General features: G+C 40.2%; 1 protein-coding gene across 2 annotated transcripts; it reads left to right on the top strand.

The window, feature by feature from the left end:
- The first annotated feature begins 7338 nt into the window (after positions 1-7338).
- Positions 7339-15698, top strand: nudcd3 (NudC domain containing 3). Of its 2 annotated transcripts, none has more exons than XM_023272827.3 (6): positions 7339-7715; positions 9065-9360; positions 10526-10658; positions 10758-10901; positions 13580-13768; positions 15342-15698. In XM_023272827.3, exons 1-6 carry the CDS (start codon positions 7518-7520, stop codon positions 15450-15452), a joined length of 1071 nt encoding a protein of 356 aa, XP_023128595.1. In that variant the 5' UTR covers positions 7339-7517; the 3' UTR covers positions 15453-15698. The 2 variants fall into 2 exon arrangements, with proteins under 2 accessions (XP_023128595.1, XP_023128596.1); XM_023272828.3 differs by having other exon boundaries at positions 10529-10658.
- The last annotated feature ends 3194 nt before the right edge of the window (positions 15699-18892 follow it).

Consider the following 18892-nt stretch of genomic DNA (forward strand, 5'->3'; position numbering starts at 1 on the left):
AGGTTCGTCACATCTGGCTGGAGTCCATGGCTGGAGACAACATGTCCAAGAAAAGTCACTTCGGTTTGGGCCAGGTGACATTTCTTCGCTTTTAGTTTAAGACCAGCCGATCTGAACTGGTCAGAAACTTCACCAAGGATCTTGAGGTGGTCGCTGAAGGTTCGGCTAAAGACTAGCACATCATCTAAATAGACTAGGCAGTCCTTCCAATGCAAGCCGTGAAGGACTAATTCCATTAGTCTCTAGAATGTTGGGGGGGGCATTTGTCAGTCCCATTGGCATAACTTTGAACTGATAGAGACCACTCCCAGTGTTGAATGCTGTCTTCTCTCTGTCCTGTGGTTCGAGCTCAACCTGCCAATATCCACTTGACAAGTCCATGGTGCTGAACCAACAGGAGCCTGACAGACTGTCGAGTGCCTCTGCTGGATGTGGCAGGGGATATGAGTCTTTGATAGTGGCTGTGTGAGGAGTGAGGAGAACAATGCGTGTTGGAGCGCGTGAATAAACGCACAGCGGCTAGGATTTAGAATTTCACCCCCCGGGACATTCTATTCAATAGGATCAACCAAGGATCATTTAAACACTCTCAAGGCACACACAGGTTCATAATCACTCGGGCGAGAGACGTGTTCCAAAAAAAAATATCTTTATTTAATTAAAATTAATATTGTAATTATTGTATTATTGTATTATTATTATAAGTAAGGGTCAAGGCCACCAGGTTAAAATAGGAAAATAGAAAAACTCAACTTAAATATTAAAGGGGTAGGTCGGCTTACCATGGCGGCAGGCAAAAATCAGAAAATCAAAGAGAAAAGGGGTCCAAAAATAATCCCACACCTGTGACACGACACACCAACGAAAAAGGGGACTCGTGAAACCACCACCAGGGAGTGGACTGCCGCCGAGGCTCGCCGAACCTGCACAAAAGAAACAAATTATTAGTAAGTCTAACTTAACAGAAGCCTGGTGACCAGACCGATACACATAATCATAAAACACACACACACACACACACACACACACACACACACACACACACACACACACACACACACACACACACACACACACACACACACACACACACACACACACTCACTCACTCACTCACTCACTCACTCACTCACTCACTCACTCCACAGAACAATAGTTAAAACTCATATACAATATGAGGCAATATAATAGCATTACAAAGCCTAAGGCTTTAGTGCCGAAAGTGCAGTGCAATAAAACTACTACGCTGAAGCAAAGAGCCACAGAGAGAGCAAGCCCACATAACAAGTCGACAAGAGAGCTGAATAGAGAGCCAAAACAGCCGTAGAAAAACACAAAAGCCGAAATGGCCGTAGGAAAAGAGCCGAAACAGCCGTAGGAAAAGAGCTGAAACAGCAGCCAGTCCAGGGAAGCGGTGGCGTCCGACAGGCCACACGCTTAGCTGCAGCCTATAGAAGGTAGACAATTAAACAAGCATAATTATCATTCGATGACTGTTCACCTGCGTTTCATTGATCACCTCCCCCGTTAGAGCGATACATACCTGATTAGCTGTGGTGCAGCGTGACAGCAAGCAGGCGCAGGAGACCCACCAACAACTGCGGCAGTTATGCTGCAGCAACCACACAACCAAATCAGGGACCAGTTAACACACCAGATAACACAAGGCTAGGCGATATGGCCTAAAAAAAAAAAAATCTCAGATTTTTTCGCAAAAAATCCCGATTCACGATTTATCCAATTTTTTCTTTTACCCCTACCTAATCTCTGCACGCTGGAGTCCACTCTACTTTATGCAAATGAGCTGCAGCCCTCTCCGGTTAAACACACCGGATCGCAGCTGGAAATGCGCCGCATGTGGCATGCTGGTCCAGTTGCGGTGCGTTTTTACCTGGAGAGGGCTGCAGCTCATTTGCATAAAGTAGACTGACTTCTACTTTATGCAAATTGCATGCGGCGTGCGGAGATTCCACGCATCGTTAAACTGTCCTCAAACTTCTAAACTAGGCGTTGGTGACATAAAACGAGGACAGATTCAGCTACTGCAGATTATTTCTCACTTCAAATGCTTTCAGAAATACTTTTCTCTGATGTGTTTTTTGAAATAAAAGGGAAAGTCTGCGGCCGAGCCGCTGTGTTTATCCGACTTGTCTGCAGGACTGTCCAGCTGAAAGCTCAGTCACGTGACCATGTAGCTGCCTGCTGTTGCTCAGCACTGTCATGTGACCATGTTGTGGTTCGCTCGTGACCACCCACCGTCCGTGCGATTTTGAGATGCGGTGCGTTGCCGTGCGGGAAAATCACATCTAGTAGACACGTGCCTTTAGATCTGCACCGTTCGCCAACATGTTGTTTGTGTATCAAGCGCGGGGGGAGGGGGGCGCGCACTCTGAACTACGGGAACCCAGCAGGCAGGCGCTGGTGGCGGATGTTGATGAGAAAATCGATTACTATAAAAACAAATCGACATTAAGTACAAACTCGAATTAATCGATAAAATCGATTTATCGCCCAGCCCTACACAAGACAGACAACTTTAGCTTACCCCGCCGATACGGATGCACCCACGGCATGCTGAGCGGAGCGACCCGTCTCCCAGCATCACAGCCGTCGCTATGCAACAGAGCGGAAAAAAAAAACGTCACTATGTGCGCTGCACATTACAGAAAGTTAAATGGAAAAGCCCATTACCTGTACCAGCGGTGTTACGTGCGCCCCGATTTACCACGCCAGATCCAGCACGCCCGGCTGCAATCACCTCCACGAGGAGAGCTCAGAGCGGAAAGCATGAGACTGAGGTGAAGCCACCCACCTGTGTATATATACAGTGGCGCCGGATGCTGCACTGCTGTCACAGCGGCGATTGAATCGGCACAGTGCCATACAGCGGCCAGGAAGGAGAAACCATCCGGCTACAGCTGCATTTAGCTTTCTGTAGTCAATGCAGACGCCCTGTTCCAGGAGCTGTTGGACTTGCCTGTCGATCTCTGCTCGGATGTTTGGGGAGGCCCGGTACGCTCTCTGCTTGATCGGGGGAGTGTCACCAGTCCTGATGCTGTGCTTAACTCGGTCTGTTCGCCCATAGTCATGGTCATGTGCACTAAACACGTCACAGTAAGATAAAAGTAAAGCCTGGAGCTTTTGTCTCTGCTCAGTTGTTAAAACTGAGTCATTTAGGTTAACATCTGGCAACAACTGCTGTGTAGATGGCTCAACATGGGTAGTAACTGCATCTACATTGGTCTCAGCTATGCAGTAGTCATCATCACTGTCCTGGCCTAGGGGCTAAAAATCCAGCACACTTAGTTTAGTGTCACTGGGTATGTTTAAGTCAGAGGTAGTTGGATTCATAACTCTAACATATGTAAAACCTGCTTGAACTGGAGCCACAGTACGTGCAGCCAGTAAGCAGTGGGAACTGGGTGGCCCTGGTTTAATAACACCAGTATAGTCCATGTTATAGTCAGGCATGCCAATGGTCGGTTGTACTTGAGCTGGAACAGTCATTTGTGACAAGGCAGGCACTGAGAGTGGGGTCACAGTAATGGCATTGCAACTTAAAGGGGCTGTTTCTGTAGCGCACAAAAGTGGAACACTTGCACGGTTACCCACTTTGAGAACACCTTCTTTCAGATCTAAGACAGCAAAATGTGCAAGTAAGAAGTCCCAGCCTAATATGACAGGCTGTGTAACATTCCTGACAACCTGGACTGTGTGTGTAAACATCTCACTGCCTAGCCTCACATTCATAGAGAGAGGTGCTTAGGTTGTCTAAGTAGTCACCCGTCACAGCTCTAGGGACAACTTGAGGTCACTGTAGTATTTTAGTTCTCAGAGAAGGGATGGACAATCGAAAGGCTTCACTAATCAGAGAGATGTCTGAGCCAGAATCGATGTATACTTTTGTAGCCACATTTTCAATAATGGCCAGTACATTGCGTGTGAATGCCCTAGGTTTGGAGTGCTGTACACGTTTAGTCTGGGCCTCGCCACTAGAAGCAGACACTTGGCCCTCAGCGCCTGCTACCAATCGTTTCCCTGTTTGTGGTAGTCTTCCCTAAAGGTCACATGCTGATCTCTGTCATATTGTCTTTGTCTATCCCTGCCTGAGCGTGCAGATGGGGACCAGTGTCTACCTGAGTCATAATTAGAGTCACGGTCATAGTCACGACATGGTGAAGACCTGTTACCACGATAAGGAGGGTGCCATCTCTCTGGGCTGCGGGGTCTGGAGCGTCTCTCATAGCCGTAGGTACGGTCCTGGTGGCGAGGTGAAGATGATGGTCCACATGAATGTTGACAGCAGGGGTAGTCCGGAGAAGCTTTAGTCACTGTGGGACCTGCTGAACCGGTTGTAGGTGAGGGTAGTTGAGCGGGTGTCTCGAACAGCAGACACTGATGGAGTGCGTCGATACCTCTCTCTGCTGCGATCACCTCTGGAGTAATCAGAGCGTTCATCACGTCTGGAATGGCTCACATTATGTTTTTATGAAACAACATGCAGCTTCAGAGTCTGAACATCTTTGGAAAGCTGTTATTGCATGCATCAAAAAGTTCATCAGAGCGGTTTGTCTGGTTCTTTTCATTTTTTATGGACACCATAGCAGACAGTGGCTCTTCTCTGGATACTTGGGGTGTAGCATACAGTGTGGTACTCACTGAGGAAGGAGGTGGAAGGAGTCTCAGAGCCTCTTGGGCACATTCACATTTGCATGCCACTGCCAGAGCCTGTTCCAATGTAGCTGCACCATGCTCATGACATTTTGATTGAAGAACAGGGTCAAGTCTGGCAACAAATCTTCTGAAACATTCCATGGCAATAGCTGCCTCGCCATAGTTGGGAAAAGCTTCCATTACTAGCCTTGTGATTTCTGCAGCATAAACTTCTAATGGTTCTTTGGGCAGGCGTTGTCTTGCATTAACAAAAGTTTGGAAATGAAGCAAAAATTCCTTCCTGCCAAAAACATCATTGAGTTTTGCCACACATTGTTCGTAGTCTTGCTGTACTTGTGGCGAAAGTGATAACCAGTATGCTAACGCATCTCCACTAAGGCGAGTGGGAAGTATTGTAGCAATATCTGGCTGCTGTCCATCTGTGAAGGCTTTAACTGCCAGCTCCAAGCTGCTTTTCCAAAGAGTAAAATTTTCTTTGTCCTTATCGTCGCCTTGAAAACATGGCGGCAATTCCACTCGGTAGTGAAATACTGTCTTTGATGTATCCTGCGGGGCTGCCGCGCCCACCGGAGCATCGCCATTAGCGCTGGAGTTGTCCTCAACTCCTCCAGCCATTGCCTGCTGCTGCTGCTGCTGCTGCAACATGAAAATACTGTCCAACTAAAACGGCCAGGTAGAAACTCTGGGTGTGCACAAAAAGATATCCGTAGAAAATATTCTTGTATCGCCCGGGCAAGTTTTCCACTGACGTAGCTAGTTGACTGCCGTGGCTAATTAGCATCGACGAAGATGAGCAAAAACACCGCTACCACCAGTCTGTAAGCCTTAAAAGTTGATGCTCACCTCTCCAGGGCTGTGGGTCAGGCGGCTTACAATTTAGTACTGTTCTTATATTTTCCTGTTCTGATATTTTGCTGTCTTCTGTGCTATAACATCACCACAACGGCAGGACAGTTTTCAGTCAGCTTTTATTCCAGCTTGGCAGCACAACGTTTTTCTCGCGCGCCCTCTCACGGCGTCCCCCATTCAAAAAGGTCATACTAGAGACAACATGAAACCGGAAAAAATATATGGGACACTAAGTATGGCAATACGGTATGGAGTCACAGGAGTGCCACAATAAAATATAAATAAATAAATAAATGTGGAAATATAAAGAGAAATAAATAAATAAATAAATGTGGAAATATAAAGAGAAATAAATAAATATGAAGAGAAATAAATAAATAAATAAATAAATTTTAAAAAAGGAAAATTTTGTCTTTGCTTTTCCCTTTTCTTTTTTTTCTTTTTTTTTTCTCCTCATTTTGTCATTGTCTTTTCCGTTTTGCATTTGCCTTTTCCTTTTGGCACTCCTCAGTCCACCAAGTAAAAACAAAGACAAAAGACTGCTTTCACTTGGTGGACTGAGCTGTCAATCAAATGGCTCTGGGCGGGGCTTTCTGTCCAGGGTGGGTAGTCCTGATCACAGGATTCCTGCCTGATGCCAGCTCCTAGCACGGCTGAAGTCAAGTGATGGCACTGTGGCACTTCGGCTAATTCTACCAGCAGACACTGAAAGGGCTCTGATAGTTCGGTAAGTTAATGTTTATTTTCTTATTGGTGCCAGTTTTAATGCACTTCATATACACCTGTAGTGTCAGATATAATTTGTACGGTGCACTCCAGATGTCGATGGAGTTTATTTGTGTGTGTTGACCAGAGAAGAGAGGTAGTATCCAGTAAATATTAGCTTTAATGTGAATTAGCAATGCTAACCGAGCTAGCTGCTCAGTCATAGCCTGATTAAAGCTAACATAGCATTAAGCTAACGTAGCATTAAGCTAACGATGTTTGTGTTGTGTTTCATGTAAACAGCTGAAGTGTGTTGTGTCAGTGTAATGTGGTACATTTAGTTAATAAAACTGTCAGTGGAGATGCTGGTTCACATTAATGTAACATTTAGAAAACATAAATGTGATGAAAACAGTGAGGTTAAGGGTCTGTGTTGCAAGCAAAGACAAAATTTTCATTTTTATTTATTGATTTTTTAAATTTCTCTTTATATTTCCAAATTTATTTATTTATTTCTCTTTATATGTATTTATTTCTCTTTATATTTATTTATTTCTCTTTATATTTCCACATTTATTTATTTATTTCTCTTTACATTCCTACATTTATTTATTTATTTCTCTTTATATTTCCACATTTATTTATCTATTTCTCTTTATATTTCCACATTTATTTATTTATTTATATTTTATTGTGGCACTCCTGTGACTCCATAATAAGGAAACCCAAAACAATAAACTATCAAATACTTAAAATAATCTGTGAAATAAAATTCAAGACGCAGCATAAATAAACCCCAAAATAATGAACCAAATAAAGTAAATGTAAATTAACATAATCATACCTAAATCCATTGTTACAATTTTATTGCACAAAATGTGTAGAAAATATTTTTTTTGTTCTGGCTGTTTTCTAAATTATGAAAGAATACAAATTATTTTGTAAAAATATTTCACTCTAATATTTCACCAAATAAAACAAAATATTTCTTTTCTTTAAAAAAAAAAAGAATCAAATAGTTTTAAGTTTTATTCAAAGCTGAAATAAATATCAGCTAGGGAAGTATCCTGTTGAAATCTGCGCTTTTATGTTGAAAACACAACATCGGAAGTATTAGTATTGCTCTGGAAACAGTGTGACAAACATTCTGCAGTTCTTTCCAGTTTGTTATTTACTGTTATTTCTCGTCACAAAATCGTTGTTTCGTGTCTTCGGGAGCCGGTCGAAGCATTTTACCGGTCTGTTGAAGTGGATTACCGTCAGAACCGTCCACGCCGTGAGGAGCAGCAATGGCGTCGCCGCTGAAGATGACGGAGATGTACGACAACGCTCTGCTGGGGATCCTGCAGCACGTCGGCAACATCCAGGACTTTCTGCAGATCTACTTCGGCTTTCTGTACCGCAAAACGGACTTCTACCGCCTGCTATCCGGTCCCGGCGACAAGATGGGCTTCCCCCCGGGAGTGGCGGAGAAGATGGTGCTTAAGGTGAAGTCTGTCAACATGTTAACTAACAGCTACTTTGGAAGTTATCTGACCGTTAAAATCACAGTTTGGTATTACCGACCGTTAAACACTAGAAACCGAAATTATTAGGATACTAGATGAATGTCATTTAGTAAATTCTAGTCTCTTTTTTCATAATAAGTAAAGTTACCTTGATAATAGTTAAATATCTGTTAAATATCAGTTCTTTAACGTATGGAACTTACAGTTTGTCCATATTATTTACCCTTAACAGTATACTAGCTAAATATCTGTGCTTGTGACACTTACTCTGTTATATAAACTTTTAAAAAATAGTCTGTCACCAGAGTTATTATTATTTACCAATAACCATTAAAAACAAGGATTTTAGCTAAATACCTGAGTTCTTTAAACTTTGCAAATGATAGCTTGTGCGCTTGTATTGATAGTATTTACCATTAAAAAGAAGTCATCTGTAAACTCTATATCTGTTGTAGGGCACTGACTGAGGTATTTATCCTTTACAAATTGCAGTTTGTCCACCTGTTGATTTTAACCTGTTCAAAACTGTGTAAACTCAGTGTAAAACTGCAGGGCTTTGTCAATTAATCAAATGACAGAAAGTATATTGTTGTTATTGGTGTCGCCCACATGGTTCTAAATATGTGGTGTTCGGAGATGCACACAGTCCACGAGCCCTGAACTACCCCTTTGCGTTTCTAGCTGCATTTGCACCTCTTAAAATAGAGCCTCAAGTGTTCCTATGTATCCACGTGGGGGCCACTGAGCTCAAGCACCACTGCAATACCTAAACTTTTTGAACTGCTGCTCTCAGGCTGGCACTACCAGCAAATCAAAACAAGAATCTGTCGTTCATTGAATAGTTTTTACCCCAGAGCCATTGCTACATCAAATGGACTCAAGAAAACTATCATTTGACCAGTCACTCTGTGCAATACCTCACAGATACACATACTTTAAAAAAAAAAAAAGTGCAGTTTCACTCAAGGAATTTTATCAAAATTATTTTATGTGTACAAATGCATGTGTGTGTTCTGTGTCTGTGGGTGGGTGGGGCGGGAGTGAGTAGGAAGTGTGGTATTATTATTTATTGCTTTATTTATTTGTATATATATATATATATATATATATATATATATATATATATATATATAGAGAGAGAGAGAGAGAGAGAGAGAGAGAGAGAGAGATTGAGATTTTTTGAGATCTGTTTTTACGAGTGTTTGTGTTTCGTTGTATTGTGCACTAACAATAAAAGAATCTGAATCTGAATGTAATCACAATTCCAGGTTCTCCCCTCAGGTGAAATTCAAGCCCACATTTGTGATCCTCTTTTATTCCCTCCTCAGACATTCAAGTTGTTTGAGAAGCTGGCAGAACACGACAGAGAGAGGATGCTGAGTGAGCTGCAGAGGAGAGAAGAGAATAGAGGTGTTCCTCAGTCGGTTCAAGAGCTGGAGGTTCCCTCTGAGCCTCACCAGGAGACGCAGGAGCAGAGTACAGAGGCGGCGCAGGTTGAGAGCTCCGCCTCAGATGCTGTGGATGCTTCAGGGCCTGCAGCCTCAGATGCAACCAGCAGCAGCAGCAGTGGTCCAGCGGCGCAGGGAGATCAGGCAGCTGCAGCCAGCACAAAGTCAGCTGAACAGTGAGTACCTTCTTGTTTCTGATCTATTTTAATTTGAAAATGACATTACATGCAGCAGTATATCTCAGTAAATTCACTTGCAGTAGTTAATTAAAATTTTGTTCCCATGTAGGGGTGTCGCAGTGTAGAAGGATTGACGATAACTGTGAAGAATCAGTAGGCTTCTACAACACCTTGACACCTCTAGCCATGATTCCCTCTGTCTCTAATGTAGTAATTCTCTAATATAGTTACAATCTAACACTTGTGAATTGAGCTTTTGACTGTGAAATGTAGAAACAACATTGGCGTTGACATGTTTAGAGCATTCATTGCTTGTTTCAGAGTCCGTTAAGTTGTGGTTCTGTCAGTCTGCACCGCTGACCTGTTTCCGTCATCAGATTGTCGGCATTTGTCCTTTTTATCGAGCCCAGAAAATAATTGTGCGTCAGTTACTATAGTTATAATTCCCTGAGTAAATAGAATATCAAATTTTACATTTTACAATTGTCAAAATATGCCTGTATTAGAAAATTGTTTAGACAGAGAAGGACTCATGGTTAGAAGATGAGCCTAGTATCAAACTGTAGGTAGAAATGAAACCTTTTTATTAGCTATAACTTGCTTTGACCAACCAACCAGCCAGTTGGTGTTGGGAACATTATCTTTAGAGAGTAAGGCTTGCTTTAAATATGCAAGTGCTGACCAATCCACTAATCGATTATTTGAGAAAATAATTGACAGATTAATCAACAGTTGTTGTTGCAGCCTTATTTCTGAATAGCTGGATGTGTTTGATGTTCCTAAAATTAAGTCAGTTAGAGAATCATAAGATATTTCACCTAACCACTTAACATTGACCACATTTTTTAAAAAATGTGGATGTATTTTGTTTGTTGGATTCTTATGAAGGAAATAGTGTGTAGTGCATAGTCATTCAGTAAGTGTGTGCCCCCAAAGGTAACAGAAAATGTATTAAAATACTGTTCTGCTGTGTCTGCACTTGTGTTTAAAAGTAAAGAACTGTGGTGTTGATGTCTTAAAATGGTTTAAACTGGTTAAATTGTGAGGTTTTGTCCTTTTAAACAATGTGTAGTTTGTCAAAAATAAATTGATTCCTTACAGCAGTTGAATCTACATTCCTGAGTTATTGAATAAGTTTGTGTCCTTGTGAATTTTGTGTCAGAAGTCAGGACACGTTTCAGTCCAATGCTGACAGTTACAATGGAGCAGTCAGGGAAAACTACAGCTGGTCTCAGGACTACATGGACGTGGAGGTCCGAGTGTTCGTTCCCAAGACGGTTGTTAAAGGCAGACAGGTGAACACAGCGTTTCGACCACCTGACACACCAGGAATACAGCTCTCCATCAGTTTGCTGATTTCAGCTGTGTTGTTGTGTCGCGCTCGCTGTCCTCAGGTCAGCGTCAATCTGCAGACCAGCAGCATGCGAGTGAGCGTGAGGGACGGAGCAGAGGACAAAACGCTGATGGAGGGAGAATTCACACACAAGATCAACACTGAAAACTCTCTGTGGAGTCTGGAACCTGGAAACTGTGTGGTTGTGAGTACTCACAAATATCATCTCTTGCTGTCCTTGTGAGCACAAAGTAATCATCCATCCAACCATTATCTATACACCACTTAATCCTCATTAGGGTCACGGGGGGACTGGAATCTATCCCAGCTGACTTAATGGGAAGGCAGGGGACACCCTGGACAGGTCACCAGTCTATCACAGGGCTACATATAGAGACAAACAATCACACTCTCATTCACATCTACGGACAATTTAGAGTTACCAATTAACCTCAGCATGTTGACTGTGGAAGGAAGCTGGAGAACCCGGAGAAAACCCACGCATGCGCAGGGAGAACATGCAAACTCCATGCAAAAAGATCCCAAGAAAGTGGGGATGCAAACCAGAGATCTTCTAGGTGCAAGGTGAAAGTGCTAGCCACCAAGCCTCTATGCAGCTCCCCAAAGTAATCATTACAAAAAAAAATAAAAAATCAAATAAATCTGAAAAAAGTTCCCACTTCACCCCTTCAGAATCAGCTGGTTTTTTTTTTACACAATAGCTTTACTATCTTTAATTGATGCCAGGCAAAATTTTACTTTCAAACTAAGGCTATTTTTAAGTGGTTACTTGGGATGTCCCATTCTGATCTCAATGATCACAAATTGGCTTTCATGAAACAAACCTCAGCCTGATTTTTAGTTTACATCTGCTGTCACACAGGAGTTGTAGATGAAGAGCACAATTTGTGGCAGGATGTGGCTAAAATGTCTCCATTGTGGAAATATTTTAACTTGTTAAAAGAAAGCAGTGCAATGGTTGTAATATCTGCATTGTGAGTATTTTGAGGAGTTCTAGTAACAGAGCTGCGGTCAGTAGTACTACTGTGATACGGCATCTAAAAAATATACACTTTGTAGAACAGTGAGTTCACTCAGGTAACTCAGCAAAGGCTGCACTGAAGCATCACACTGGAGGATACTTTAAAAAGGTGAGAGACCCCAAGGCTAAAAAGATCACACAGAGCGTAACTGAATTCATCATGCTGGATGAGCTGTGCATCGCTGTGGTGGAGAATCGAGATTTTCACTGTTTTCTGAAGCTTTTGTATTGAAAGCCTTAAGTGTCATAATTTGCCTCTGTGTGCAATTCAAATCAAAAAACCACTTTTGACACCCTACCTGAACTTTACAACAAGGCTATTGATCACCTACAAGGTCTTTTATCAGATGTAACAGCTGTTGGCTTTGCCCTTTTGAAGTGAAACAGAATTTTCTGTAGCTCATTATTAATATACTAGCTCTGTTACAATGCTGCACTAAGGAATTGTTATTTTGAGTTGCTGTGACTGTGAAAGTTAAAGTAAATCAGTTACAATACGTAAAAATTAAATTGTGATTGTATTACTCATTTAGAATTTTCTAGTTTTACTGCTGTATTTTTTCTTCTAATTCATTGCAGAGCTATTTATTTGCCAAACATAATCATTGGTTTGATTTTAATAACTTTTATGTACTTGAACTGTGCACTGTGCAACTATTTTTAAGGAAAATTGTATCAGACTAGGACTCATTATCAAAAAGTTAGAAGGTAACTTGTGCTGAATTGATTTATGTGAATATCCGTAAGTATAAAGGAGAAATAAGTACAAACCTAGTGAAGTTTTTGTATTCAAGCAAATGAAACAATTTTGCTTGTAAATATCTCTTCATTGGGCTATATAATGGTTTGGTGGTTAGCACTGTTGCCTTGTAGCTAGAAGAACTCCTGTTAGCCTTCCAGCCTTCCTGGGATCTTTCTGCATGGAGTTTGCATGTTCTCCCTGTGCGTGTGTGGGTTTTCTCCAGGTACTGCAGGTTCCTCCCACAGTCCAAAAACATGCTGAGGTCAATTAGTGATTCTAAATTGTCCATAGGTGTAAATGTGAGTGTGCTTGTTTATCTCTATACGGTGTTGGAAAAAAAGTTTCGGACAATCTTAAAATTTTACACAATCTCAAATATTATCATGAAATATTAGTGGAAAAATCTTTTTTGTCTTTCAAAAGGCGTGGTTGCATTAGAAAGGCATGAATAAATACAAATGATATTTTTTTGTTTATTGTTTACAAGAAAAAATAACAAAACTAAATTCTACCAAAGTGACCCAATACTCAGAATTTCTTATTTTTATCGAACCAGTCAATTTTAAGTTTTTAATGGCTTTTTTAGGATTTGTGTAGTATTACGGCTGTGACTGTACTAAAAGAAATTGCACTTGAAGAGAGCAACTACGAGTGATTCTTAATGCTATTTTTCACAAATATATGGGGTGTGTGAAAACTTTTTTCCACCACGGTATGTAGCCCTGTGATAGACTGGTGACCTGTCCAGGGTGTCCCCTGCCTTCACCCTAAGTCAGCTGGGATAGACTCCAGCCCCCCACAACCCTAAGAGGATTAAGCAGTGTATAGATAATGGATGGATAGATGTCTCTTCTTTTATTATTATGTTATTTTCTACAATTTTAATTGCACCCCTTAATTTTTTTTAATGTTAATTTTCTAACTTGGGGAAAAGGCCCTGAATAATGAATGAATAATGAAGATTCTCTTTTGATTGGATCTAAGTGTTTTCTGACCTCAAAGAGTCTTTTTCTCCAAAGCAGCTGTTGGAAAAGTAGCCTGTCTACAATTCTGTCTAATATGATACACATTAATTTAACTCCCTGCCTTTGACTTCCAGCTGTCACTCAGCAAGACCTCTGAGGTTTGGTGGAACGCTGTGCTCAAAGGCGAAAAGGAGATTGATATAAACCAAATTAACCGTGAACGCTCCATGGCAACAGTCGATGATGAGGAGCATGCTGTCCTGGACAGACTCACATTCGACTACCACCAGAAGCTGCAGGGAAAGCCACAGAGTCATGAAATGGTGAGAACCAAGTTCAAGCAGTAGCAGAAGTGTAAGCCAGAAGCAGCTGTGCATCAGAGGTATTCAAGTTAACTAACCAGGAATAATGTTCTAAATGAGCACAGGAAAATATGGAAAAGTATCTGAAGTACTATGAGAAGTTGCATAATTTTGATTCAGAATCACAGGCCGATCCAGTATGTGCGTGTTCCCCACAATTTAGGTTTACTAATTAAAATGAAAATATTGAATCCATTTCTTCTCATGTAAGCATTAAATTTAATTGCACAGCGTACATAAACAAGACTTTTGGGTTTGCCTAATTAGTTTTTATTAGAAAGACACTAATATTTCTAGATTTTTAAAATATTAAAATTATTATAAATTTCAAAAACCAAAGAAATATAATTTGTGATTTTCATCAATCTTTTGTACAGAAATACATCTGCAGAAAACTTTCAAAGGAAAAAAAAGGAAAAAAGTGTGTAGAATAAAGAGATTTTAAAGAAATATCACAATTTTTCTGGGTATTTTTCCTTCAAAAACTGGACATAACATGATATGTTCATGTTGGTAAGACAAAAATTGGATAATTCTTTATATTTACAGTTTCTGGTTTGAATAATTGGTGTCATTTTTTTAAGGATGACATGTCTTGCAACTGTTCAAAAATCTACTTACAAAAACATGAAAATCTGGCAGCAGGAATGCCCAAAAAGTTGGGGGTCACCCAGGCAATTTCATGTTTTCCATGAAAAGCCTCACTTTTTTTCATGTGCTAACATAATTGCACAAGGGTTTTCTAAAAACAAAAAAACAACTCTGGACTGAAGCCCATTAGTGGCTGAAACATTTCAATAAATCAGTGTGTGAGATGAACCATTTTAGTGATTGAAGTGACATCGTCCAATGCATCTGAGAAGGCTGGATGAAAAAAGAACATTGTCAATTCTATTTATTTCACATGAACTTAACTATCTTTAATATGTATACTACTGTTTGGGGTCACCCAAACAATTTCATGTTTTCCATGAAAACTCACACTTTTATTCATGTGCTAACATAATTGCGCAAGGGTTTTCTAATCATCAATTAGCCTTTCAACACCACTAGCTAACACAGTGTAGCATTAGAACAAAGGAGTGATGGTTGCTGGACACGTTCCTCTGCATGTAGATATTTCATTAAAAATCAGCTGTTTCCAGCTAGAATAGTCATTTACCACATTAGCAATGTCTCAACTCTATTTCTGATTAATTTAATGTTATCTTCATTGAAAAAAAACTGCTTTCCCTTCAAAAAGTAAGGACATTTCTAAGTGACCCCAAACTTTTGAACAGTTGTGTTTTATTAATACTTTTCCATGATTTTACTAGCTATCTTTAATGTACCAAGCAGAGAAAATCAGTAAAATCTTAAAAATTGCCGCTAGAAATTGTTAAACATTCATTTAGCCCTAAAAATCTTCGCTAATAAGAGCTGGAAGTTAAGTTGGGAGTTGCTGCTGCAGCGGACGAGTGTCTTTTTTTGCATTGTGACAATGTTTATATAACATATGGTGCATATTTAACATAACCTTGTTGTTCCTCCACAGAAAGTGCATGAGATGCTGAAAAAGGGTTGGGACGCCGAAGGGTCGCCGTTCAAAGGGCAGCAGTTCGACCCGTCTATGTTTGACATCCCGCCCAGTGCAGTGCAATTCTAAAATGCAGCCAAATATGAACTGAATCTAGTTTATTCACAGAGCCGGTTGCAGGAGAGGTGCCGTTCACCTGCCGAGCTGAAATGCTGGACGTTTGTTTTTAACTGTAAAAGCTGCATGTCAGGGTTTGTGGGTTTGGAAAGGGAATATTCTCACCTTGGTTCTGACGAGGATGTGTCATTATATCAAACATTTATTTGATGTTTTGGCATTTTGAAATCTGATAAATCTGATTATTTAATAACTGCAGTGCCTATGTGTTCATTTGCCCCACTGGCCGATTCTGTTAATATGTCATTGTTGTTTTCATTCTTATTGTTGAGCTTTTTTACATCAACCAGTAGCCAGGTTTTTATCAAAATATTCAGCAGATTTTTAAAAAAAATTGATTTATTTCAGGTGCTGATTTGTGGAACTACACAGTCAGTTCAGGAAGAACATCGACAGATCAAATGGTGGAAACAAGATGGAGATGTGACATTTCTCTGTTTCATGAATTATTTAGTGGTACAACTTCACCTGAGCCAAGTGTAAAAACTCTTTTGTGATATGCCAATTTTTTTCCTCTCAGGTTTTTAATGGATGGATAAAAACAGCTGGAAGGAAATCTTGATAAGCAGCAAACATGTGCTCTGGTCTGTTATTCTGTTATCTATCATAATGATGGGCAGCACTGCAGCATGTCTGATGAGAACATCTACTGCTGGTTTACCAGTTCAGCAGCCAGGCTTCGCTTTTAACTTGACACATTAACTGACACATCTATACATCTTTTAATTATTACTCTGCCAAGGAATACGGCGATCGGCGTTGGTTTGTCTGTCTGTCTGTGTCTCTGTTAGCAACATTGGTCAAAAATGGACTAACAGATTTGGGTGGAATTTTCAGGGAAGGTCAGAAATGACACAAGGAGTAATTGATTAAATTTTGACAGTGATGCGGCTTATAATCTGGATCCACAGGTTTGTTAAAGATTTCTGTGTCATTGCAAGATAGCGGCACGGCATCACTATGACAAGTGAACACTACGTCTGCTGCCTGCTGATGATCACATGATTGCGATCCTACTACAAATCGTGCGCTGCGGACTTATGAGGACTTATCCATCGGAAATGATACGAGGAACAATTGATTAAATTGTGGGGGTGTTTCCGAGTCCCGTCATTTCCTCCCACCTGCCACATATTTAGGTGACGTGATTTGGTATCCTAATGGCGACCCTACTACAAATAGACCACAAATGTGAACCACAAATCTTTTCAAGGTTTCATCTGTCGGAAATCATACAATGACTGAGCAGCCTTGGCGGAGTACTGTGCTCTCTGAGTGCTTTTCTTGTTTTTGTAGTATTCATAGTATGGCTTCATTAAATATACTAACTTTTGTGAGCATAAACAAATCAACTGGATTGTGGGAGAGGCTCAGATGGGAACTTTTCTCAGATTTGGTTTATTTTGTATGGAATGACCTGCATATGTAGAATAGAGATGACATCTGAGCAATATCCATCCATGATGTGGTTGAAGGCATGATTTTGCTGGTTTTTTTTTTTTTTTTTTTCTGCATTAATCTTATTGCTTCTGGGCATTTGGAGTTGTCATGTCAATCCCTTGACACACACCACTGTTCAAAAGTTTGGGGGCACTTAGAAATGTCCTTATTTTTGAAAGAAAGCATTTTTTTCAATGAAGATAACATTGAATTAATCAGAAATACAATCTAGGCATTGTTAATGTGGTAAATGACTATTCTAGCTGGAAACGGCTGATTTTTAATGGAATATCTACATAGGGGTACAGAGGAACATTTCCAGCAACCATCACTCCTGTGTTCTAATGCTACATTGTGTTAGCTAATGGTGTTGAAAGGCTAATTGATGATTAGAAAACCCTTGTGCAATTAAGTTAGCACATGAATAAAAGTGTGATTTTTCATGGAAAACATGAAATTGTCTGGGTGACCCCAAACAGTAGTATACATACTAAAGATAGTTAAGTTCATATGAAATAAATAGAATTGACAATGTTCTTTTTTCATCCAGAATAGAAGAACAGAATAGAATATTCTTTATTGTCATTATACAATGTACTATAACGAGATTGCAGGTATCCCTGGTATGCAATAAATAGGACCAACACCATAGTACGAGAAACATCCCCATATCACGATGCTTGCACCAATATGCTTCACCGTCTTCACTGTGTACTGTGGCTTGAATTCAGTGTTTTTAGGACATCTGACTGTCTGTGGCCCTTAGACCCAAAAAGAACAATCTTACTCTCATCAGTCCACAAAATATTATGCCATTTCTTTTTAGGTCAGTCAATGTATACTTTGGCAAATTGTAACCCCTTCAGCACGTCTTTTTTTTTAACAATGGGACTTTGCGGGGGCTTCTTGCTGGTAGCTTGGCTTCACATAGACGTCGTCTGATTGTTACAGTACTCACAGGCAACTTTAGATCTTCTTTGATCCTCCTGGAGCTCATCATTAGCTGAGCCTTTGCCATTTTGTTTATTCTCCGATCCATTCGAATAGTCGTTTTTCTTTATCTTCCTCGCCCTTCTGGTTTTGGCTGCCATTTTAAATAGTGAGGGACCTAAGTGCATATACACCCCATAAAAGTGCACTTCCGGATAAAATTTAGGCTGTTTGCTCAGAGATACTTTGGACCATGAGGAACAAAAAAATTGATCGAAGCACTTCCGCTTCCCTCTTTGGCAGCCATTTTGGACAAATCCAATATGGCTGCCACCTGCATAGAGATAAAGCCATTTTTCTGTATAAAGCGGTTTGAGTAGTTTGATTTTTGTGTCAAACTAGATGTTTTCCAAGGTCCTGATTTGATTGTTGGAGGTTTGCCATCTCTTCAGGTTAAAGGTCATGTCACTATGGTCAAAGTCAAGGTCAGTTACCTTAAAAAACCGCGAATCAAGGTCATTCTAGAGCAGCTGTTACACCTCTTGGCAGGTATATAATTGATATACAAAATTTATAGTGATAACATTCTGACATACTTGCACTATGCTAACAACAGCATTATATATATTTATATATATATATATATATATATATATATATATATATATATATATATATATATATATATATATATATATATATATAAAGAAAGAACGAAGTTCCAGAGAAATTTGAACATCATTAACATAAAAGCTTTTGCATTGACATAAACGAGTACAATTTATATATGCATTACACTTTTTTTTTGGTTTTCATAGTTTTAAAGCACATCAGATACATTGCTTAATGCTCCTTATACTAACACTAGCTTAAACACATACTGGAAAGTATAACATTCAAGAAACTAAGGTAGAATATCTTAATTAGAGGGTGTCATTATTGACACAGCCGCCCTGGCATCGACAGAGAAGTGTGCAGCGCAGACTTGCCTTTGAACATTTACAATTGCCCCTGCATGCCTT

The sequence above is a fragment of the Amphiprion ocellaris genome, chromosome 17 (genome assembly GCF_022539595.1).
Source record: "Amphiprion ocellaris isolate individual 3 ecotype Okinawa chromosome 17, ASM2253959v1, whole genome shotgun sequence".
Taxonomy (NCBI): domain Eukaryota; kingdom Metazoa; phylum Chordata; class Actinopteri; family Pomacentridae; genus Amphiprion; species Amphiprion ocellaris.

What these genes read in the sequence shown, in the direction of transcription:
- nudcd3 (XM_023272827.3), top strand. Translation starts at nt 7,518, where the DNA reads ATGGCGTCGCCGCTGAAGATGACGGAGATGTACGACAACGCTCTGCTG. An exon ending in CGGTTGTTAAAGGCAGACAG is followed by an intron (nt 10,659 to 10,757) that starts GTGAACACAGCG and finishes CGCTGTCCTCAG; the next exon opens with GTCAGCGTCAATCTGCAGAC. An exon ending in AACCTGGAAACTGTGTGGTT is followed by an intron (nt 10,902 to 13,579) that starts GTGAGTACTCAC and finishes TTTGACTTCCAG; the next exon opens with CTGTCACTCAGCAAGACCTC.